At 51.9% G+C, this 25,089-nt stretch overlaps 1 protein-coding gene across 3 annotated transcripts in view; it reads right to left on the reverse strand.

The window, feature by feature from the left end:
* The window catches only part of PSTPIP1 (proline-serine-threonine phosphatase interacting protein 1), a 44,664-nt gene extending 20,432 nt beyond the window's left edge, over positions 1 to 24,232 (reverse strand). Inside the window, exon 1 of one of the 3 annotated variants that reach the window (XM_040257311.1) lies at positions 23,770 to 24,232. In XM_040257311.1, coding sequence (XP_040113245.1) covers positions 23,770 to 23,805 — 36 coding nt within the window. In that variant the 5' untranslated portion in view covers positions 23,806 to 24,232. Of the gene's footprint in view, positions 1 to 1,809; positions 2,039 to 23,769 lie in introns of those variants that run through there. The other 2 variants (XM_040257312.1, XM_040257313.1) reach the window with 2 other exon arrangements.
* Between the last annotated feature and the right edge of the window lie 857 nt (positions 24,233 to 25,089).

A 25,089-nucleotide genomic window follows, 5' to 3' on the forward strand; every position in this document is an offset into this window, starting at 1 on the left:
CAGGGGGATCCTCCTGCACCCACTGGGTGGGGTGAACGTCGAGGGTCAGGATCTAGCTCTCACAGAGCTGAGAGCAGAGCTCCTGTGCCTCTCAGCCTGGCTCCCATCCATTTTCCCCCCCATCCATTCTTGAGGAAGGACCCCAACCCCCAGGGTGCTCAGCCAGGCAACTGGGGCCAGCCCGGAGAGGCAGCACCTACCTGTTTTCTTTTCCATTTCCACAGACCATCCCCCATCATGAGCCACAGAGATGGGGGGAAGGGAGCCCCCACTTCCCTGATGCACACTCCACAGCCCCGTCTCAGAGCTCAGTGAATCAGCAGGCCTTTCCCAAGGCCGCACACACTTGAGTAAAGAGCTGGCCATTACTGCCCCATGCCTCCCCTCAAATGCTGTGTTGTGGGTGTGTGGGGAGAGGAGGGGAGAAGTCTAAATCAAGGAGAGCTTCCTGCAGGAAGAGGTATTTGAGCCCGGCTCTGGGCTTCCCAGGTGGCGCTAGTGCTAAAGAACCCGCCTGCCAGTGTAGGAGACAGAAGAGACATGGGTTCAGTCCCTGGGTTGGGAAGATCCCCTGGAGGAAGAAATGGCAACCGACTCCAGTATTCTTGCCTGGAGGATCCCAGGGACAGAAGAGCCTGGCAGGCTAGAGTCCATGGGGTTGCAAAGAGTAAGACAGGACTGAAGCAACTTAGCACGCACTGGGAACAGAAGGTGTTGTTTTTCAAGGTCTGAGGAAAATCAGCGCAGAAGGCAATGGCACCCCACTCCAGTGCTCTTGCCTGGAAAATCCATGGGCGGAGGAGCCTGGTAGGCTGCAATCCATGGGGTGGCTAAGAGTCGGACACGACTGAGCGACTTCACTTTCACTTTTCACTTTCATGCATTGGAGAAGGAAATGGCAACCCACTCCAGTGTTCTTGCCTGGAGAATCCCAGGGACGGGGGAGCCTGGTGGGCTGCCGTCTATGGGGTCGCACAGAGTCGGACACGACTGAAGCGACTTAGCAGTAGCAGTAGCAAGGAAAATCAGACTCAGTAGAGAAAGGCAGAGAGACCACAAAGTGTACCAGCTGGCCCCATGCCGGGCCCAGCCCACCTTCAGTCAACTCAGAACGGTAAAATCTGCTGTCCCACAGGATGGTTAGGATCCCAAGTGCACGCCTCCTCCATAAGCAGCCCTAGAAGTTCCCAAGACCAGGCTCAGCTGCCCACAGGCTGACGAGCAATGGGCCTGGGTCTTGGCTGGCTGCTCAGGGCCCCAGGCAGAGTGGTCATCCCCCAACCCCCACAGGCCTCTCTGCCAGCATCTAGGCTGGTGTGGCTGCCCCAGGCTCCATTTCTGTAACTTTCGTGGGCCACTTGCTACTAACCAGGCAGCAGGCCACAGCTTCCTGCCCCAGCCTCCCCACCCCCGCCCCTCCGGACCCCCAGGACAAAAGCCAGTGGCGGCCAGGGAGGAAGATGAGTCCTTTCTGCTCCTTCCCTGCCCCCGCCCTCTCCCTCTGAGGGGTCACTCTGAGCTGGACACCACAGACCACCAGAACTAGGAAGCGCCTTGTCCAGTCCTTAGGAAAACTGAGGCCTAGAGAAGGGGAAGACGCACCTGCGATCCCATAGGCAGAGCGGGACGAGGGCTTGGACTTGCAGGCCCTGTTGATACCCTGCCATGCCCCTCGGGGAGGGGAGGGCTGACCGACCCCAGCCCCACGGCAGACTCTCTGCTCTTTCCTCCCAGCCCCCATTCCCCAGAGGAACCCCACTGTCATTACAGAGACCCCCCGAGTGGAAAGAGAAGCAAAACCAAACCTACATTGGCCATTCTGGAGGAGGTGGCAGGCAGAGGGGCCTTGCAGGCGGGGTCCTTGGAACTCAAGTCACCAAAGTTCTGCAGGCTCTAGAATCTGGCCCAGCCCTGACTCAGAGCAGGTGGGGCTTCGGCCGGGTGAGCCACCGTCACCAGTGAGTAGGTTGTTCCAAGGAAGTGCTGGACTCCCTGGGGGCTGTTCCCGGCTGGCCTGCACCCCCTCCACCACCCCACCTCACCTGCCTCCGGGGCTTCGACTCAGGGCTCAGAGCGAGGCAGAGTGGGGCTCAGGAAGCTGCTGAGGAAATGAACTGCTGCTGCTAAGTCGCTTCAGTCGTGTCCGACTCTGTGTGACCCCATAGACGGCAGCCCACCAGGCTCCCCCGTCCCTGGGATTCTCCAGGCAAGAACACTGGAGTGGGCTGCCATTTCCTTCTCCGATACATAAAAGTGAAAAGTGAAAGTGAAGCTGCTCAGTCATGCCACTCTTAGCGACCCCATGGACCATAGCCCACCAGGCTCCTCCGCCCATGGGATTTTCCAGGCAAGAGTACTGGAGTGGGGTGCCATCACCTTCTCCGGAGGAAACGAACTAGCTAATAATTCAATCAGTTAATCGACCAGTCCTGCAGGCTCACCACCCTCCAGGGGCCCACCCTGGCCTTTCCTCCTGGCACCTAACTAGCCACAGCCTGTAGGTATCCTGGGTTCCCTTTCAACCCCTTGTTTACAGGCTCAGATGGACATTTCCACAGCATGGAAGCTATGAGAAGGCAGGGCCTCCCGCCTCCTTGTGTCCCCCTGCAGCCTCTGTCACCTGAGACCTGCCTCTGGCCTTGCCCTCGGTGAAATAGCAGTTTATTGAGTCCACCAGCCACACACGATACCAAGAATATCACAGCTGACTTCTTACTGAAAAACACCACATACCCAGGGAGTTAAGGATGGTGATGAGGAGGAGAAGAGGGTAAGGGACTGCCCAAGGTCCCTCAGCTGGTGAAGATCGGAATCCAGGGGATGCACGCAGGTCAGCTCGTCCCCAGGCTTCCCAGGAGACACTAGTGGTAAAGAAGCCGCCTGCCAGTGCGGGAGACCTGGGAGACGCAGTTTCGATCGCTGGGTCGGAAGATCCCTGGAGGAGGGCGTGGCTACCTTCTCCACTGTTCTTGCCTGGAGACTCCCATGGGCAAAGGAGCCTGGCGGGCTGATAGTCCATGGGGTCTCAGAGAGCTGGACACGACTGAAGTGCCTGAGCACACACGCATTTTGTCCCCAAACCTACATCAGACATTCAGTCCAGTTCAGACATCGATAGTCCAGCAACTCTGTTACATTTTAAAACATGAAAAATAAACCACTTTTGAAGATGATTACTCAGACTCCCTCTGCCTCAAACCAAAGCTGTGTTTCCGGCTGTCATCCAGTTACCATGGATTCTTAGAGGCCAGCTCTGTGCCCAGGCTGGGTCAGAGGAACACTGCCCTGGAGAAGGGCCGGCTGGCTCTGCAGATGTGAGCGGAGAGCCAGCCAGAGGCCCCACCCTCGCCATGTGGCATCTAGGGTGATCCACCCCAGGGCAGGGTGCCAGGTGGCAGGCTGATGCAGCCCCCTCCTGGGGAGACCTCCCCCAAGCCGGATGTGGGACCCCAGGCCTTGCCATCCACTCTGTGTGGCCATTCTTGGCCTCCCTTGCCCCACACTGGTCAGATCAGGGCTACAGGAGAAGGTGTTCCAGGCTGCTCCAGCCAGAAGAAGTGTATTCCTGCCTCTGCCTGAAGGAGGCTCTGGTCTCTCCTCAGGGATGGCCCACCTGCTCGCTTGGCTGGATGGCCCTGGATGTGAGCCACAGTCCAGGCTGGCAAGCCAGCCCCAGCCCTGCCATGCCCCCACTGCGCAAGTACAGAAGGAGCCTTTGTACCCACTGCCACTTCCTCCTTGTCACACCCATGCCATTCTTGGTGGCTGCATTGGCTGGGCCACAGAGACCAGAGCCCCAAGCAAGCCACTTCCCTTCTCAGGCCCAGGTTTCCTCATCGAGAAAGTGCCTGGGGAGGACAACCTGTCCTGGCCCCAGACAGCCCACTCCATGTGGGCACAGCCCCCTGGGGGCAGACTGGCTGCCAAGTTTAGGGAAGGGGCCCAGGCCTGGCCTGAGAGACTGGACGGAGTTTAGCAGACCATTTATAGATTCAACCCCACCCTGTGGTCCTGGGCACTCTCAGCTTCTACTTCCCTCCCTGCAACAAGAGGCCTAATGGTTCCCTCCACCTACAGTTGATCTAAGAAGCCAGTGGAACAATGTACACAGATGAGAGGAGGAAACACAAGGTCAGAGGTTGCCCTGAGCTGGCAACGGGGCTGAGGATTATTACCCCATTTTACAAATGACAGAAATGGAACCCAGAGAGGTTAGCTACCTGCTGAGAAGTCAATGGGAAATGCCAGGTTTTGAGCTCTCCCAGGCCAGATCTTAGCTCATCCCCTCACCTCTGCAAAGCCCTGAACTCAGTAGCTGTTCAGCAAGAGTAGCTCCCCATGCCTTGCCCTGGCCCCACCCGGCTCTCACCAGCCCCTTCTGGCTGGCTCTCACCAGACAGAACCCAGCTGCTCAAGGCTGGAAAACACCGAGTTATCATCCTACTGAGTTATACACCCTCCTCCACCACAGGGTCCATTTAAAAGGCTGCAGAAGCTTTTTCAAATGTTCCCTTACATGAAATTCCAGAATATAAAGTATCTCAGAGGACAGCTAAGCCTCTCACGTTAGAGGGAGAGGCCTGGGATTTGGTCACAAGTCTGGTCTGCCAGGAAGAAGCTGGGTAGTCTTGGTGAAGCCCTTGTCCTTTCTGGGGCTGCCTGACTGTGTTATGGGTTTGGGGAGAGGAGGTGACCTTCAACTGTCCTTTCAGCCTGGAGGCTGCTGTGTGTCTGTTGGCTTTTGGAAACCATGGCAACCATAACTGCATCTTACCTGGAAATGTCTGAAGTCAGGGGTGGGCTGGAGCTGCCCAAGGGGAGTCTGAGGGCGTGTGAGGCCTGGAAGGGAGCAGTTGGGGGCTGACACCCATACATCTCCTGGGAACCAAGTGGAGACCAGGAAGGTGGCTGGGAAGAGCTGCCTGTAAGTCTTGGCTGGTGAGAAATGCCTGGCAGCAAAGGAGGAGCCCCCGAAAAACGCTGCACGGAGTAGATGATGGGGTGCAGCTGGGAGGGATCAGACGTGGACAGCTGCAGGGAAGAGAGCGGGATAGCCAGGGGACAAGGTCACCAGAGGACCTGCAAAAGTAGCCAGGAGAGGAAGAGCTGACCTGTGGGCATCAGTCCCCTGCTGCACCAGCTGCAACTGCGCCAGGGAAATAAGACCCTTCGTCCCTTTAGACCTTCTGACCCCTCACCCACGCCCTCTGTAGAGACGCCAGAAGCAGCAAGCAGTGGGGGTGAAGAGACGGACCCTGTGCCCTGTGCGCATCATAGGCTGCCAATCACAGGCTGCCAATGAGATCATAGGCTCCCCAAAGTGGGGGAGACTGGGGAGCTTTCAAGTGAGCGGAAAAGTGAGATCTTGATACGAGGTTGAACTGCAGGGAGTTAGACCTGAAAAGGACTGGACACGCTCTTACACATGCCCAGGGGTGAGGAAGGGAGAGCTACCACGACCGCTTTGGAAGGCGGAAGGAGAAAATTCCAGTTCCCGGCTTGCGCCTTACCAAGTTCAGAGACCGTCAGAAACCTTTCTAATGACTGACTTGCTCTTGGGTTGCTAGGCTCTTTATATATTTAATCTAACTCCTTTAAAATCACCTTTTACTGGCAGAAGAAGAGACAGAACAGGGAGACTGGACTCACTCCTTTTATCTCAGGAAGCCCCGGAAGCCAAGCACAGCGATTTTGAGTACGGTTATAGGCTGCACGGTACTCGGGTGACTTCGCCCTCTAATTTCACCGCAGTTTAACAGAACGGACTTCTGTGGCCAAGGCGCCTACTGTGGCTAGTTTACTAGCCACCAGTCCACTCTTGCTGGTCTGCTGTGGGCTGAGAAGCAAAACCACTGGGATTGTCAGAACACCTGAGGAAGTGAGTACTGAACTCTGGAGAATGCAGAACACGGGGCGGTTTGCCTCCTGGGTCCCAGTGCCCACGTCTGTACAGCAATGCTCAGCAAATACACTGAACAAAGGCTGCGTACATAGGGAGGCCCTCAAGTGGACGTGCCTTTATGACAGCTGGCTCCTGAGCCGCCCCACGTAGAAGACCAGAGCATTTGTTTGCAATTCAATGACTAGTTACCCAGCACCTTAAATAAGCCAGACAGACCTGTCCCCTCTACCTTGTACAACATGTTACTATCCCCATTGTACAGATAAAGAAACTGAGTCTCAGAGAAGATAAGTCTATGAATAGCAGCCAGGATCTTTCTGCTGCCCCATGGCTAGTACCCCACAGTAGGTCTCATCTCCACCATTATTGATTACTAAACTGAAAGAAGGCAAAGACCAGATACTCAGGTATGGCTTGGATGAATGGGTAGATGGATGGATGAATGGGTGGATGGATGCATGAATGGGTGGATAGATGGATGAATGGGTGGATAGATGGATGGATGGATGGGTGGGTGGATGGGTGGATGGATGGATGGATGGATGGGTGGATAGATGGATGGATGGATGGATGAACCAGAGACTTCAGTGAGCAAGCTGGATGTTTACCCAGAGAATCCCAGGAGGAGGGTTGGTACAGAGAAGGCCAGACCTCAGCCCTTGAGGAGCCAGTAAGGAATGTGATCATTTATAGGCCTTTGTGGGGCCTTCAGTGGGAGAGGGAGCATCTGTGTTTGGTGTCCCCAGAGGCTTAGCCAGGACTCACAGGGGAGTATACAGGGAGGCCAACTCCAGATCAGTACAAAGGAGGACTTTCCAAGAGCCCATGTGGCCCCGAATATGGAACACAGATAAGTTGCTTTGCTGGGTCGAGAGTGCCCCATAGCTAGGATCCGGTAAGCAGGTTAGGGATTCTGCAGAGAGGATTCAAGCCTCAGATGATGTGTCCAACTGGGTGTTCTGAGTCTAGGTGTCCCCTGACTTAAAGATTGGAGGGGTCCATCCATAAGCAGGCAAATGTGGGGTGATTTATGGCTTTTCCAAGATGGCTCAGGATAGGCGTCAAAGGAAGAGAGCCGAGAAAGCAGATGGACTCTTAAGGAACAAAAGCACATTGAACGTGGTTAAATGAGCTAATCTGGGGCTTGGGATTAGAAATGAGTCTCCAGAGGGCTCTAGATCCCCACTGAGCCTGGGGCTGAGGCCTCTTCACCCAAGCAGTCCCGTTGCATGGTCCCTGAGATGTCCAGGCCCTTGACCTGGGGCCCAGCTGGGCCACAAACTTTGGGGAACCTGGAGACCTGGGGTTGATTGTTTCCTGCAGCCTCAGGTGAAGGGGAGAGGGGCGCTGTTAGAGCCTGTGAATATTCAGGGGCTCCTAGGAATCCCACATTGCAGAGTTTGGAGGCCGGGGAATAGCACAGGTACCGGAAAGGGCCCTACTGTGCCAACCTGGGGCCTCTTATCTCAGACTCCAGGAGGATTTGAGGATGAGAGAGAGAGAGGGACGGGTAGAAACAGAGCCTGTCTGAGGGTGAGGGAGGCCACATAGCTTGTCCCGACTTCACCACCAAGTGTGTGGGCGTGCTGGCTTCCGACTTTGTGACTTTGTTCTCTCAAGTAGGCCTCCTCCAACATCAGGAAGGAAAAGCCTCCTCTACTGTGCTCCCCTCCCCCATCCTGTGAAGCACTGCTCACTTCCCCTCCATTCTTAAAGGCCCAGCTCAATTCCCCACGTCTTCCTCCTGCGTTAAGAAACCAAAATGGGCAGAAGTTAGCATAAGGGACAGGGCAGAGAGGGAACACAAGTCTGGGCAGAGGCCTGGAGGTGGCATTGAGCCCCTCGGGTTCAGGAGACTGGAAGCCTGATGCTCAGAGCTGTGAGCGGCGACGGGGCTAAAGGGCCAAGGCAGGTGTCTGAAGAGGTGGCCTGAGAGCAACTCCAGGAGAGTCAGGCAGAGCCAGCGGTGGGACCCTCCCAGGAGGTAACGGGAACCAGGGCCAGGTTCCCAGGTCAGGAGAAGGAAGCAGTGTAGGTGGCGTGTGGACCGGTAGCAGCCTGAGCCCTCTGTGCCTCTAATTCTCAGAGAAGCCTGCAGTGTCAGCACGGTACCCTGATTGCCCCATCACAGCTGAGGCTGAGGCTCAGCAGCCGCCTACAATGCAGGAGCCGTGGGTTCGATCCCTGGGTCGGGAAGATCCCCTGGAGGAGGGCATGGCAACCCACTCCTGCATTCTTGCCTGGAGAATCCCCATGGGCAGAGGAGCCTGGCGGGCTACAGTCCACGGGGTCACAAAGAGTCAGACGCAAATGAAGCGACTGAACGCACACATACGCACGGAAGGTGAGTGGCTGGCCCCGGTCACACGGCTTCTCTGTAGGTGGGCAGGAGGCAGAGGAGGCAGACGTCAGGCCAGGGCTGAGGGCAGGTGGGGAAGGTGGATGGAGGTTACTGAGCCACCCCAGACACTAAGCCCCAGAGGAGACTCTGATCCATAAGCAAGGACAGGCGGTGACCACACCCGGTGCAGAGCCAGCCCCATGGCTCCTTGCTGCATGGGTTCCAGCTCATGAGTGACCAGCCAGGAACTGGGGGCTAGCACCGATAGCCAAGGCTCTGTTTCTACTTGTCCCTTTCCCCAAGCATCACCCCTTCCCCTACCTGCCAGGGGATGGCCCATGGGTACACCCCCTAATCAAGAAGAAGTTCAGGCAGGGGGTGTGGAAAGAGTCCAGGCACCGGGTTCTGGTCCTGGCCAAGCCCATGCATACAGACAGTGTGAACTTGGGCAAGTTACTTAACCTCCCATGCACAGAGCCCCTCCTCTATAAAAGGACTGTGAACACACTGCCCTCCCCACCAGGGGCCCTGAGGACTAAATGGAATAATATACGTAGGAGCCCAACAAAGGTCATCTTGAGACTTAATGAGCTCCTGGAAAAGGGTGGCCATGGTGATCAGTACATGTTAAGTGAAAGTAAACCAAAAAAGGAAATAAAAAAGGAGAGCTGGGTTTGAATCCTAGCTGTGACGCTTATCTCGATTGGTTGCTTCCTGTCTCTTCAGCCTCAGGTTTTTCATCCGTAAAGCGGAATGAACACTTGTACATGGACGCTCACGGGGCCAAGGCGGGGTGTCCTACTTGGTGGTATAAATGGCTGCAGGGTGAGAATCTGCAGGCAGATTCTTCTGGGCTCGAGACTTATTCAAGACAGAGATGGGCCCACTCCTCACACCTCTCCCCAAAGGCAGGAAGAGACCCCCGGCAGCCACCGCAAAAGGCCCCTCAGCCTCCTCTGCTGCCCTTGGCAGGTTCTGAACCTCAGAGCTGACCCTTGGGCTCTGGTTGCAACACCCTCCAAGCCTAGGGGCTTTCTGGGTCTCCTCTACCTGCTGGGGGTCTGCATGTGGGGCTCTTGCCTTTATTAGGCCATTAACATTCATTTGAGCACATCTCTGGCTTTTAACCACAGTGATAGGTTTAATACAGACAAGGAGCTAGAAACTGAGAGCGTGGAGGGCTCAACCACAAGGGCAGTGGAATCCAAGCAGGGCGCCTGGTGCTAAAGGCAGTGCAAGAGACAAAGATGGCGCCCTCCACCATCTTTGGGTTCTGTGTTAGAGACTGGGAATTGCTCTACCCTGGCCCACACAGCCAGCATGTATCAGGCACAGAGCAGCACTGAGGGAAAGCACATCTTTCAGTGGAGCAAGATGCCACCTCTGGGGTCCTGGGGCTCTGGGGCTGCCTGGGGCAAGCCTGTTCTCTCGGGGACCATCACTGCTTAACTCTCCCTCTCAGCATTCACTTGCACCCACACGTTGTTGATGTCTGTTTAGTCGTTCAGTCATGTTTGACTCTTTGTGACCCCATGGACTAGAGCCCACCAGGCTTCTCTGTCCATGAGATTCTCCAGGCAAGAATACCAGAGAGGGTTGCCATTTCCTCCTCCAAGGGATCTTCCTGACCCAGGGATCGAACCTCTGTCTCCTGTGTCTCCTGCATTGCACCAAACATGGTAGGACTCAAACCAAGACCGCTGGATCCTGGAGTGCAAACTCCTCCCCTCACTGAACCTGCAGTCCTTCTAGGCTTAGGGGTGATCTGCATACTAAAATAAAATCCCAGCAACCTCTCGGCAGCTCCTGCCCTGCCCTGAGGCCTAGTTTTAGCTGCTGGTCTTCCCCTGACCCTGGAATCAGCCACACTGTTCCTTTGGTTCCAGCATCAATTTCCATCCTCATCTGGGTCAGAGTGAGAACAACTGCAGACCCCAGCTCAGCACCTACTATTGTGCTGCTGTCCAGTAGTGCAGACCTTCATGCTGTGCAGACCTTCATGCCCCACAATTTCAGTCTTCTTGACAGCTCCATGGACGCTGATCCAGACGTCTCTGTTGATCCCCTGGCTACCACCTCACCCTGTTTGCATGGACTGACCCCAGCTGAACTTCTGGACCTTCTTACCACCTGCAGTCTGGGATCCCCAGGTCTGGGAGAGTGGTCTCAGAGCTGGTCCAAATGAAGGAGAAACATTCAAGAGATGACAAAGAAGGGGACTTCATTTGCTTCAGTGGCTGACAGTTGGGAAGTTGAGGATCAGAAATCCTGATTTTCAAAGGCCTCTCAGGTCTAAGCAGGCCAAGGCCAAGGTGGACATCAATTCCCTCAAGGCCTTCTCATAGTCCACTGAAGTAGGTGACCCCAGCCTATGGGACAATTGTGCTTGAAGAATGAAAGCTGGTGGGGACTCAAGGAAGCTCAGAACTCATGGGCCTTCCCAGGGGCCAGAGGTAGGGCAACTCTAAGGAGGAACCCACCATCCCAAGGGGATTCTCTCAAAGGATGGTGTCTCTCCACGTATGTCCAGGCTTGGGAGAGTTAGAGGGGGGTTGTCATAGACTGGTGGCAACCTCACATGTGCATGCTAAGTCACTTCAGTTGTGTCCAACTCTTTGCCACCCCATGGACCATAGCCTGCCAGGGCTCTTCTTTCCATGGGGATTCTTCAGGCAAGTATACTAGACTGGGTTGCCATGCTCTCCTCCAAGGGATCTTCCTGACCCAGGGATTGAACTCAAGTCTTGTGTCTCTTGCAATGGCAGGCAGGTTCTTTACCACTAGCACCACCTCAGAAATGTTCAAACCTGTTTCCTCATCCATAAAAACACTTTGAGTGTAGAGAAAAAGGAACCCTCCAACACTGTTGGTGGGAATGTAAACTGGTACAGCTACTGTGGAGAAGAGTATGGAGGATCCTTAACAAACTAAACATAGAGCTAGCATATGATCCTGCAATCCCATTCTTGGGTATATAAGCAGAGAAAAGCATCATTCAAAAATATACTTTCATCCCATTGTTCATTCCAATACTGTTCACAATAGCCAAGACATGGAAGCAACCTAAATGTTCATCAGCAGATGAATGGATGAAGAAGACGCGGTGCATATATTCAGTGAAACACTATTCAGCCATAAAAATGAAATCATGCCATTTGCAGCAACGTGGATGGACCCAGAGATGATCATACTAAGTGAAGTAAGCCAGACAGAGAAAGACAAATATCATATGACGTCACTGAAATGTGGAATCTAAAAAAAAAAAAAGAAGAACTTATTTATAAAACAGAACTAGATCCACAGGCAGAAAACAAACGATGGTTACCTAAGGGGAAGAGGAGGGAGGGATACGTCGGGAGTTTGGGATTAGCAGATACCTGTGTGCTCTGCTAAGTCACTCAGTCATGTCTGACTCTTTGTGACCCCATGGACCATAGCCCCCCAGGCTCCTCTGTCCATGGGATTCTTCAGGCAAGAATATTGGAGTGGGTTGCCATGCCCTCCTCCAGGGGATCTTCCTGACCCGGGGATCAAACCTGCATCTCTGTGTCTCCTGCATTGGCAGAGGGGGCTCTTTACCACGAGGCTTTCCCAGGCCACCTGGGAAGCCCCAATGGTATTGATGTCCTATTTACACGGCAGGAATAGAGATGCAGATTTATACTAGAATACTGAGTAGGTAGCCTATCCGTTCTCCAGGGAATCTTTCTGATCCAGGAATCGAACTGGGGTCTCCTGCATTGCAGGTGGATTCTTTACCAGCTGAGCTACCAGGGAAGCCGCAAAAGAGAAACTGTTAGTGGGTCAGTTGTGTCCAACTCTTCACAACCCCATGGATTGTAGCCCGCCAGGCTCCTCTGTCCATGAGATTCTCTAGGCAGAATACTGGAGTTGGTTGCCATGCCCTCCTGCAGGGGATCTTCCAGACCTAGGGATCGAACCTGGGTCTTCCACTTTGCAGGCAGATTCTTTACCATCTGACCCACCAGGGATACTACTATATATAAAATAGATAACCAACAAGGGGCTACTGTATATTACAGGGAACAACACTCAATATTTTATATAATCTATAAGGGGAAAGAATCTGAAAAGAATATATATATATATACACATATATAAAATATGTATAACTGAACCACTTTTTTGTATACTTAAAACTAATGCAACATTGTAAATCAACTGTACTTTTTTTTATTAAAAATTAAAAAAACACCTCAACGCAGGACCTTAATAGCCAACAACATTGAAAAAAAGAACAAAGTTGGAAGACTCACACTTTCTAATTTCAAAACTCACTACAAAGCTATTGCAATTAAAATAGTGTGGTTTTGTCATAAGGACAGACTTATAGACCAATGGAATGAAATAGAAAGCTAGAGATAAGCACTCACATATACGGTCAACTGAGTTTCAACAAGGATAAGACCATTCAATGTGGAAAAGACCATCTTTTCAACCAAAGGTGATGGGAAATGGATATTCACATGCAAAGGCATGAAGTTGGACTCCTAACACCATATACAAAAACTAACTCAAAATGGATAAATGACCTAAAGGTAAGAGCTAAAACTGTAAAACTCTGAACAGAAAATAGGGGGAAAGTTTCAAGACATTGAATTTAACGATGATTTCTTGCATATGATACCAAAAGAACAGTCAATAAAAGAAAAAATAAATTAGTTAGACTTTATCAAAACAAAAAACTCTTTTTCATTAAAAGACAGCATCAAGAGAGTGAAAAGACAATCCACAAATTGGGAGAAAATATTTGCAAATCATACTTAAAATAATTACTATCCAGACTATATAAAGAACTTTAAAAATTGAACAACAAAAAGATAACCCAATTCAAAAGTAGGCAAAGGACTTGAATAGACATTTCTCTAAGGAAGATAAACAAACTGTCAATGAAAGTGTAAAAATATGCTCAACATCACTAGTCACTGGGAAATATGAATCAAAACACCAGTGAGGGACTTCCCTACCTGACCTGTGGTTAAGGGTCTACACTTCCACTGCTGCAGGCCCAGGTTTGATCCCTGGTCAGGGAGCTAAGATCACACATGTTGCATAGATACACAAATAAATAAAAAGAGCCAAAGTTAAAAAACAAAAAACGAAATACCACTTCATGCCTACTAGGATGCCTATGATTGCGGAAAAGACACAGGAAATAACAAGCTCTGGTGAAGATGTGGAGAAACTGGAACACTTGTGCATTGTTGATGGAATATGAGTGGAGCAGCTTCTGGGGAAAATATTGATAGCTTAGCAGTTACTCAGCATGTTAAACATAGGATTACTTATGATCCAGCAACTCCATTCCTAATTTTATACTCAAAAGAATTGAAAGCAGGAATTCAAACCAGTATTCAGTTCAGTCGCTCAGTTGTGTCCAACTCTGTGACCCCATGAACCGCAGCACCCCAGGCCTCCCTGTCCATCACCAATTCCCAGAATCCACTCAAACCCATGTCCATTGAGCCGGTGATGCCATCCAAGCATCTCATCCTCTGTCATCCCTTTCTCCTCCTGCCCTCAATCTTTCCCAGCATCAGGGTCTTTTCAAATGAGTCAGTTCTTCGCATCAGGTGGCCAGAGTATTGGAGTTTCAGCTTCAACATCAGTCCTTCCAGTGAACACCCAGGACTGAGCTCCTCTAGGATGGACTGGTTGGATCTCCTTGCAGTCCAAGGGACTCTCAAGAGTCTTCTCCAACACCACAGTTCAAAAACATCAATTCTTTGGTGCTCAGCTTTCTTTATAGTCCAACTCTCACATCCATACATGACCACTGGAAAAACCATAGCCTTGACTAGACGGACCTTTGTTGACAAAGTAATGTCTCTGCTTTTTAATATGCTGTCTAGGTTGGTCATAACTTTCCTTCCAAGGAGTACGCATCTTTTAATTTCATGGCTGCAATCACCATCTGCAGCAATTTTGGAGCCCAGAAAAATAAAGTCAGCCACTGTTTCCCCGTCTATTTGCCATGAAGTGATTAGTACATCCATGTTCATAGTGACATTTTTCATAATATACGAAATGAGATAAAAACCCAAGTGCCCAATAACAGGTGAATGGATAAACAAAATGAGGTATACACATAGCATGGAATATTTTTCAGTCATTAAAAGGAATGAAGTTCTGATACATGCTAAAACATGGATGAACCTTAAAGACACTATGCTAAATGAAACAGGACAGATACTGCCTGATTCTACTTATACGTGGTCCTTAGCATGGCAAGTTCATAGAGACAGAAAGCAGAGAAGGAGATGAGAGGAGCAAGATAAGGAGTTATTATTTAAGGGGTATAGAATTTCTGTTTGAAATGATGAGAAAGTTTTGGAATTAGTAGTGATGGTTGGTAGAACATTATGAGAGTACAGACGCCACTTAATTGCACACTTAAAAATGATTAAAATGGTAAATTTTCTGTTATGTATATTGACATCGGCCACAAAAAAGTAATTGTATAAGGTTAAAAAAAATCCCCTCTATCCTCTACTAATTCACAAGTGAGTCAAATGAGGTCACATAAATGGTAAGAGCCAGATATATGCTCACTGTCAGCAATGGCCATGCAGCAGAAAAACCACAGTTCTCAACACCAATGGAGAACTTTGAAAACTACTGCTCCTCCACCCTGAAATTTGTATGTAATTGACCTGGAGCTTGGACTGGGCTTCGGGGTTCATGACTCCTGGCACATTTCTGATCTTATCTCCAACCACTCTTCACCTCCATCACTCTGCCCCAGCAGCGTAGGCCTCCTTGTCCCCTGAGTAGGTCAAGCACCCTCCTGACTCAGCCCATTGCCCCTTCTTTTTCTCTGAGTGTGGCTCAGCTTCTGCTTTTCTATTTCCGCAGTTGGGAACCCTGATCCCATCTGGCTGCCCCATCCCTACCCTGGCTGCTAGTCTCTGGAACAGCAGCAGATACTTCCTGTTGCCCAATAGTGGGTGGCCTGTCACCATCAGAGGAAGGGCCTGTCACTCACTGGCCTGCTTCTGTTACTCATTGCTCAGGGTGCCAGGTCTCAGCAAACCACCACACGCTCTTGCTAATGTCAAGGGCGTTCTGACCTGGCCCGGGAAGGTAGCAGCCAAGCCTAGCCCAGCAGCCCCAACGTCCATCTGGGTGGCACCCCCGGGCCCACATCCCCTCTATAAGCCATGGTTTTCTCTCTATAAAGAAGGGATAAGAATACTAGCCTCATGGGGCTATTGCATCTTGTCACCTGAAGCCATAGGAATGACTGTCAAATGGTGGAATTTAGTATCCAGTGGCGAACAGAGTTGGGGAGGCATCCTGAGATTAGGAAGACCCACATATGAGGCTCACGCTGTAGGTGCCTATCCAATTATAAGTCAGGATCCCTTGGGATCTCTTCCTGGTCTACTAGCTCCCAGTGCTGAGCAGCAGCACGTGGTCCCCTGAGGACTGTGCTTAGTGTCTCCATCCTCAAAGCCTTTATCTCAGTTAAGAATCACTCTAATATCCTACAGATGAGGAAACTGAAGTTCAGAAAGGAGAAAGGATTCTCCAAGTTCCCCCTCAGCAAGTGAGGGGGGAAGCTTCAAAGAGGCCTGTCCCCCTTCTGAGCCTGGAGCACAGAGAGTGACTAAGCCCGTGAGGGAGGGGCCTTCCAGAGCTAGTCCAGCAGGACGCCCTAGCTAGCGTGGGCAGCCCCCAGGGCACTGGGTACCACTCTCTCTTGCTAGAAGTGAGGCAGTTTCGATTTCCGCAACTAGTTCCCTCCATCGTGTCATTTGCAGCGTCAGACAGGCTCTAGCTGAGGCAGGAAGGCATCCTAACCACAGCCCACAGCCTCCAAGCCTCTTTTTGCATAAGAAGAAACATCCGTCACTGGAGAGGGTGAAGAAAGGAAGAAAGGCTCTCTGCCTCCACTCAAGGCTGGTCAAGACCTTTTAAAGCCCAGCCGGGGTCTTCCCTTCCTACAGTCACCCTACGCAGTTCTCTGGGCCAGAAAACCGTCTTGCAAACCCACTGCACCCACTCCCCCTTCCACACCTTTACCCATGCCAGGCTTTCCACCTTTGCCCCCCCACCACCTCCCAAGTCCTCCCCCACCTTTCCAAGCCCAAGCAAGGCCCTCCCTCTCCATCCCAGGGGCTAGCAACCCTGGCTGTGTGGAGGTGCCGGGAGAAGCCAGCCAAAGTCCCTGAGTTCCTGGCAACTGGACAACAGGAGGACCTTGAGAAGCAGATCTTGTTTTCCACCAAGAATAAAATCGAAGGTGTGGGTTACGTTCTTGACCCAGGACACAGCAGCCAGGAAACACTACAGGGGAATACCTGCAGGCATCACAAAAGCAGGGAAACGCAACCATGAAGCTTTGCAGCCACCTGCGGCCATCAGACGGTCGACCGCATCCTATGGAGTGGGTGTGGAGGAACCAAGTCCTTGGGTCCCTGGGAGCACACACACCACAAAGTGTGCACAGAGTATGTGGAAGAGTTTACGCCACTGAACCACAAATGTCACCTAAAAACACAATCTCAGCTTGAAAACAGGAATTGCTTAGTTTTGTTTTTTAAACATTTTCCTTTTAATGGCATATGTAATCGGTGATCATTTGCAGAAAATTATGGCGAGAGAAATCACCTTACTTCCAAAACCATGGAAACCAATGTTACCGAATAGGGAGCCACCCTTTCATCCTTTAGGAATTATAATTGAACCAAGAACTCACCAGTCTCCTTGGATTCAGGGGCAGAATGCGATAGGGTCCGACAGAGCTAACGGGTGTCCCTGCTCTGCCTTGAACGTATGACCATAAACTTGGCCCTTGACCTCCCTGTGTCTCCGTTCTGGGCATGGGAGGACATTGGCAAGTCCTTCCCTGCAAGGTGGATTTGGGGACACATGTGTCACAGGGCCTGGTACCTAAGGGATGCTGAACAACAACCAGGAACAGCTGCCTCTCCTCTGAGAATGACATATCTGGGACTCAGAGAAAAAAGAATTTTCACAGAACAGGAAATAAACATCTTCTTTTTCATTTTTAATTGTGTAATTTAATTTTCATTGGGTAATATATTTACATGGTTCAACAATCAAATGCTATAGAAAAGTACATAGAATACTCAATCCCACACAGCCCTGAAACCCATCAATCTTTCTTCTTTCACTTCCCCCAAAAGGCCATCACTTTAATTAGCTCTCTGTGAGTCTTTCCAGAGATTCTTGTTGTTAATACAAGCCTGTGCATTCGTGCTAAGTCACTTCAGTTTTGTTTGACTCTTTGCAAGCCCCTGGACTGTAGCCCACCAGGTTCCTCTGTCCATGGGATTCTCCAGGCAGGAATACTGGAGTGGGTAGCCATGCCCTTCTCCAGGGGATCTTCCCGATTCGGGGATCGAACCCAGGTCTCCTCTGTTACAAGCGAATTCTTTACCATCTGAGCCATCAGGGAAACCCTAATACAAGCCTATACCAACACTAATGCTTATTTCCCCCCACTTTTCACAATGGGTTGCACACAAGACACACCGCTTGGTTCTGTGCTTTTTACACAGAATACCATGCCTCAAGGAGCTCTGCGACCAGCACAGAAAGAGTCCGTTCTCATCCTTTTCAACAGCCATGGCCAGAAAGGTACAGGGAAGGCAGTAGGTGGAGGCAAAGGAAGGCCAGCCAGGGGCCCCTCTCCCCAACCTCCTGCCTCTACCATCCCCTCCTGCTCAGGAGGACCCCCTCCTGCTCAGGAGGACCCCCTCCTCAGCCACTGGCCTCCTCGGCCTTCAAGGCCACAGGGCCCTGCCCTGCTGCAAGTCCATCCACGAAACCTGAGTGGGCTTTGATTCCCAGCAGAGCCCCTTCCAGGCCACTCTGATCCCTCTTTCCTGGATGAAAAGCTTCCTGCACAGCCAGAGGACTATGAGGGGCCCCAAAGTGGCTGCTAGTGCCAAATGCCAGAGAACTGGCCTCACCCTCCCACCTAGGAATGTCTCCTCATGTGGGAAGCTATGCAAGAAGTGGTCGTCAAGTGCAAAATCTTGATACACAAAGACTGACCCAGAATGCTAAATAGTTGGCAATAATCTCTGTTTTTTTAAGACAGCATATTAAAAAGCAGAGAAATAACTTTGCAGACAAAGGTCTGTATAGTTAAAGCTACAGTTTTTCCGGTAGTCATGTATAGATGTAAGAGTTGGACCATAAAGAAAGCTGAACACCAAAGAATTGATGCTCTTGAACTGTGGTGTTGGAGAAGACTCTTGAGAATCCCTTGGACTGCAAGGAGATCAAACCAGTCAATCGTAAAGGAAATCAGTCCTGAATTATTCGTTAGAAGGACTGATGCTGAAGCTCCAATACTTTGGCCACCTGATGTGAAGAACTGACTCACTGGAAAAGACCCTGGTGCTGGGAAAGACTGAAAGCAGGAGGAGGAAATAACAGAGGATGATATGGTTGGCGGCGTCACTGACTCAATGGACGTGAGTTTGAGCAAGTTTCTGGAGTTGGTGAAGGACAGGGAAGCCTGGCAAGCTGCAGTCCATGGGGTCACAAAGAGTCGGACACCACTGAGCAACTGAACTGAACTGAATCTAAATGTCCAACAATAAGGGACTGTATAAATAAATCACATGTGTGTATGCTAAGTCACTTAGTCATGTCTGACTCTTTGTGACCCTATGGACTGTAGGCTCCTCTGTAGGATCCTGACTTCTTCTAGGGCAAGGTAATCTGACAGTCTCATTCAGCTGTTTGGATGGGGGATGAGGATCGCAGGGCCCAGCTTAGATTACCTAGTAGAGAACGCTTCTCAACAAATATCTGTTGAATGTAACTAAAGCAAAATGAAGGAGAAGATGGGTTCAGGAAGGCAGTAGGACCAGGGAGGCCCTTATTGTTTGTCCACTCATTCTATTAACATTGACCAAACACACAGCCCACTCACCAGCCCTATGCTGAGGATGGGATTCACCGCATGTCCACCAAATCCACAAATTGGAGGACTGTACAGTCACTAACAATGTTGTTTTGAAGATAAGGAAATCACACCCAGGCCCACGCATGTTCAAGATAAAATTATGTCAAGAAGAGGAGTGTCCCCCAACACTCTCCTCAGTAGGGAACCTCAGAGTCTCAGAACCGGAGAGGAGGAGAGGCCACAGTAGCTGATCAGACACATGGGGCCTCAGCCCTCTCCCCCTGCCCCTAGCCCACGCATCCTTGGTGAGTCATTCCCCCATCGAAGGAAGTGGTATCTCCTCTGTCTTCTGCTGCGGAGCTCATCACATCCTCGCTTAGCATTTCCAAATGAAGCGGGAGCCCAGCCTCAAACGGGAGAAATGTAACCTCAACTCAGAGGGAAAAGTTCAGGCCTGGTTTCTAGGTCCCCTTTGATGGTTTCCGCCCAAAGCCATGATGGTGGGGAGGGAAGAGCAAGGCATGAGAAGGAGTATATGTGGCCATTACTTTTCCTTTTAACAACCCCGAAAAAGACAGGATGTGGGTCTTAATAAAACCTGGTCCAGAACTAGATTTTCCGTCTTAAAACAATATCCCATGACTTCTTTGCAAAAGTGGTTAGATGTATAGGTCTGGGAGGCAATGAGAGGGTAGGAGGGGAAAGTACAGCTCAGAGCAGTCCTCTGGGTGCTCCCTGTGCCTGGGCCATTATCAAGAACTCAATCCTGACTTCTTCTAGGGCAAGGTAATCTGACAGTCTCATTCAGCTGTTTGGATGGGGGATGAGGATCGCAGGGCCCAGCTTAGATTACCTAGTAGGAACGCTTCTCAACAAATATCTGTTGAATGTAACTAAAGCAAAATGAAGGAGAAGATGGGCTCAGGAAGGCAGTAGGACCATGGAGGCCCTTACTGTTTGTCCACTTATTCTATTAACATTGACCAAACACACAGCCCACTCACCAGCCCTATGCTGAGGATACAGACAGGTGTTTCTTGCAATACACTTCGGCTGCTGCTGGGAGCAGAGCCCCTGCAAGGAAAGCTGGGTATACTGGGATAAGGAGTGGTAATCCCGCATTCTCTGGGACTCTCTGCCCCTCTGGCCTGGTGCTAAGTCAGATTCCAGAAGCTCTAAGGCCCTGTCAGCTTGGACACCTGGTACTCTTATCCTCAGCTTTCTCTCCGACAGCCCCCTGTTCTGAGGCTCAGTCGCAAACTTCCTGCAAAACTGATCTTCTTTATCACTGTGTGTGTATTAACAGAAATCAAATGATCCCTTCCCTCCCCTGTGGCTAGCCCACCCCAGCCTCACTCCCACAGAAGCTTGCATCTGAACGTTAGGCTGCAGATAGAAGTAGGCTATAAATAAATACTGCATGGTCACACTGACAAGATTGCAAATACAGGCCTACTGAGGGACAGGATGGTCAACTCTACCACTTCTAACCACTGTGTCTGCTTTTTATAAGTTTTTGTCTCCTCTCTTACTATCAGGCTACCAGCTATCTGTGAAACTGTCTCTAACAGGTCAGTATCAGTTCAGTTGCTCAGTCGTGTCTAACTCCTTGCAATCCCATGGGCTGCAGCACTCCAGGCTTCCCTGTCCATCACCAACTCCCAGAGCTTGCTCAAACTCATGTCCATCAAGTCAGTGATGCCATCCAATCATCTCATCCTCTGTTGTCCCTAACAGGTCTAACAGGTCAGGCCCACCAATATTTAATCAGTCAGATTCCATGTAGATACCTACCATTTGCTATATCTATAGGTCAACAAAACCACATGACTAAAACTGTGGATAAAATCAGAGTTCATGGGCCCTAACTAAAAGCTATAGGGCATCTCAAATGAGTAAAGTATGCAAGCTTTAATGCAAACTCTTAGAACCTCAGAAACCATTTTTGTTTCCCTGCTCACAATGAAGTGCTGCTGTGAACAAGGCTGGCTCTCACTTGTGTTTTGGATGGTTGAGGCTGCCAGTTAACGGGAGTGCCGCAGTATTAGACACGATCCTTCTAGCTCAGGGGCTTCCTTCCACTACAGACCAGCCATTTGCAGGCAGTGTGTTCCCAAGCTGTGGTTAATGGCATTGCCTGGGCATGGGGTGGGGGAAAGCCAGGGGGAAGGGCAGGCTCAACCCTGTCCCTAACACCTGCATGGCGGTTGGATCACTGTGTCTTTTCCATTTTACCGCTTTGTCTATAAATTGGGGTTCAGAAGACTTCTGTGGAGCCCATCTGATCTGATTTCTCTGGGAGGTAGGAAGGAGTGAGTTTTTCCCTCCTTCACCAATGTGACCCAAAGATCCTGTGATGGGCGCTATGGCTAAAGAGGTAATGAAGCACCTGAGTGAGAGCAGACACTGGGGCCAACCTGTCCAGGTTTCACCCAGCTGTGTGACTCTGGGCAAGTGACTGAGGCTCTCTGTGCCTTGGCCTCCTCTTGTGAACAATAGGTGTCACAATAGCATGCACTTCCTGGGTTTAAATGAGTCAACAGATGCATAGTCCTGAGGACAGCGCCTGACCCGTCTTTAGTGCTGGGGTTAGTTGTCCTTGTGGGCTGGGCCAGGCTGAGCATCTGGGACACGTGTTAGGATTCAGAGCCCGGGGGCATTGGCCTTTCCCTCCCTGCTTTGGCCCTCCCTAGGGAAGTGGCACCTCTACCCCAGGCCCCCGGAGCCAGCAGCAGAGGAGAGGAGAACTTGCAAGAGACTCAGAGGTGGGGTGAGCACAGAGTGTGGCGGGACGCAGCACAGGAAGCCGCCACAGGTAGAATGCTGCCACCACACCCTGCTCCCTCCTGTACCACCTACCCCCTTCCTGCCCAGATCCTGCCTTGGGACTGCTCCTCAGGCCAGCTCTGTCCTAGGGAGGGTGGAACCAAAGGCTCTGGTCTGGACCAGACGTCCTGGAACTCAAATACAGCCAGGGTGTGCTTGGCCCGCCATGGGCTGCTAAACAGCTGGATGTTCAAGTGAAAGTGTGGGTCTCCCAGTCATGTCTGACTCTTTTGTGACCCTATGGGCTGTAGCCCACCAGGCTCCAATGTCCATGGGATTCTCCAGGCAAGAACACTGGAGTAGGTTGGCAATTCCTTCTCCAGGGGATCTTCCCAACCCAAGGATCAAACCCAGGTCTCCTGCATTGCAGGCAGATTCATTACCATCTGAGCCACCATCTTTTCCCCAGCTTTGCACTTCAAGTCAGAGCAATGATGTAGTGACTCACTGTCCAATCTGTGCATCCCCTGTTGACGGCAGCCCCCTACCCCTCGCATGGGTCCCAGCGGCCAGCCTGGTGCTTGGAAGGGGCCGAGGCCGGTCTGCTTCCCTTGGCTTCTCTGGGCTGGTCCCGGCCCCTTTCTGTAGAGATGGGGAGATGGAGGCCCAGAGAGACAGCCCTCTGCCTACTGTGCAGTTAGAGCAGGCGGGAAGTGAGCCACTTAGACTCTGGCCACGGGCCCCAAGGAGAGCGTGGCCCAGAAGGGAAGGAAGACCTGGCTCGTTAGCTTTTGTCCTCCTGGCTGGAGGCCCCAGGAAAGGGCCCAGGGAGGCCAGACTGTCGGCTGAGTTCAGGCCGACTGAGCAAAGAGCCAGTGTCCTCTGCGCGGCTGGAGGGGGTGCCCTCAGGACAGCCACGTTCCTCAGCTCTAACCAGAGAGGTCTCAGCTTTTCTCTGGGAGCCACTGGGAACAGTCAGCACTTGAAAAGCAGAGGGGTAGGCTGAGAGACAGCAGGAAAAAAAGGTGGTGGGGTCCAAATGGGGCTTGCAGGCTGTGTGGCCTGGGGCCAGCAATTTCACCCCCACAAGCCAGCTGGGCGCTGGAATTTCACAAGGAAAAGACTGGATTTACATGTGTGCTGCATTTAAGAAAGAGAACAAGGAACTGCCCAGCCCTGTTGCCTCCCTGAAGGACCCCTAAGGTCTGCAAGGAAGAGGGGTGAAGAGGGGTGGAGTAAGGGCAAGAGATCCCCGTTTGGTGCTCCGGCGAGATGCAGGGGATTTTGTTACATTAGATCCCCTCGTTTAGCTCTCCCATTCAGTTAGTATGTTTGTTACTTATCTCTACCATATAGTTGGGGGGGTGGCCAGAAATGAAGTTCAGAGAGGTGAAATGACTTGTCCAGCCTCTAAATAGCAGAGCCAAAATCCAAATTCAAGTTTATCTGGTCCCCAGACCTGTGACCCTTCCTCCTTTACCTCACAAGTCCTCATCAAGTTCCCAGCCATATATCAGATGCTCCTTAAAGGTTCCTGCTGTGGAGAGGGGGTCTCCCAGAGGAAAGATCTGCCCTGGGATCCCAGAGAATATCCATCCCTTGCTTGCTGAAGTTTGCAGAGGAATCAGTACCCCAGACCGAGGACCCCCATTGTCCACTTCCAACTCAGAAACAGCCCAGGTCACACCCCTCACCCCACGACAATAAAGGATCACAAATCAGCCATCATTTTTATGAGAAAACCCCCCTCTGGGAGCCACATCCCCAACCCACCACCCTGGTGAAATGTCAGCTGAGCTGGCCTCCCCAGACACACTCCACTTGCTCAAGCCCACAGCCGTCTTCACTCACCCAAAAGGCATCTTTGAACTGAAGCTGAGGCATCATCCTCAGGCAACTGCCACGGCAAAGCTTGCTCTCCTGCCACGGTCGGGGCTGAACGAGGGCCAGGAGCCAGGCGCACCGTCCCAGTCCCGGCAGGGCTGGCCCGGGGGCCCCCCTCCCCGGCCGGCGGCGCCCTCTGCAGCGCCTCCGAAGGCAGCAGTAAGCCAGAGACTGCCAGAGGGAAGAAAAGGGCTCAACCTGTTTTGTTTGGGGCTAGAATCAGTGACAAAATGAGGAAGGGCTGGTGCCCAGTGACGGGAGGAAGAGCCCCACGGTCCGGCCCGGCCCCTCGCCAGCCCCGCGGAGATGGAGGATTCAGTCCAGGCTGCAGGACTGAGAGCAAGGAGGGCAGCCCCGGGTCAGCAGAGCCAGTGGCCAGCCGGAGAGGCGGTCCCCCGGGCCTCCGCGGGAAGGTTTGTGCAACCTCCCCAGGGCAGGCTCCAGGGCCGGCGCCCCACAGGAAGTGGAGCCGCCCCGCCTGCCACCTGCCACCCTGCTACGCGCCTTCACTTGCCCCCTTCTGATGTTGTAGCGGGGAATGTTCTCTGAGCCACAAGCCCAGAGAGCCTGAGGCCCACTGCAGTTGTGGGCAAGGAGGAGGGCAGGAACCCAGGTGCTGTCACCCACCACGCCAGCCCCACCCCGGCCCAGGTCCAGAGAGCCCAGACTCTCCACCCGTCACTGGCAAACCACTTCAGGAAGGGAGGGGCTCACCCAACCCAGAACATCATCAAACCCTGCGTGCACGATGCCCCAGTCTGCGTCCTGCCCTCGAGGAGGTCACAGCCTGGAGGCAGACATAGCTGTGCGCTTGGGGTGGGAGGAAGGTGAGAGCGTAGAGGTGGGGGGAGCAGGTAGCTAGGCCAGTGGAGAACAGCCTCGTGGAGCCTACCTCTTCTCCAGGTCTCCAGATTAGACCCTCTCTGGGGAAGGAAGTCCCCTCTGAAGATGGGGTCTTCAGGCTGGAAGAATGCTGTTGGACCGAGAGAGATAGGATTACAGAGGCATAAATGGGAGAGTTTGAAAAATCCAGGTGGAGGCCCCTCTTTTTGTTCTGTCTGGGCCCTACCCTTCAGAAGGACTTTAATCCACCCTCCAGCTCTCCGAGCCTCATTTTCCCCGTCGGCCACCCCTAATCTTTGGAAAAGATTAGGGAATTACTGGAATTTCTGTTTTTTGTGGGGCAGGTGCTGGGGCTCTCTCTCTGTGTCTGGTATTACCTTGGGAAGAGCCTTGGACTGGAGCCCCAGACACCTGGGAAGGAAGGGCCTGCCCACTCAGCAGAAG

Source organism: Oryx dammah, unplaced genomic scaffold (genome assembly GCF_014754425.2).
Source record: "Oryx dammah isolate SB20612 unplaced genomic scaffold, SCBI_Odam_1.1 HiC_scaffold_16, whole genome shotgun sequence".
In the NCBI taxonomy this organism is placed as follows: domain Eukaryota; kingdom Metazoa; phylum Chordata; class Mammalia; order Artiodactyla; family Bovidae; genus Oryx; species Oryx dammah.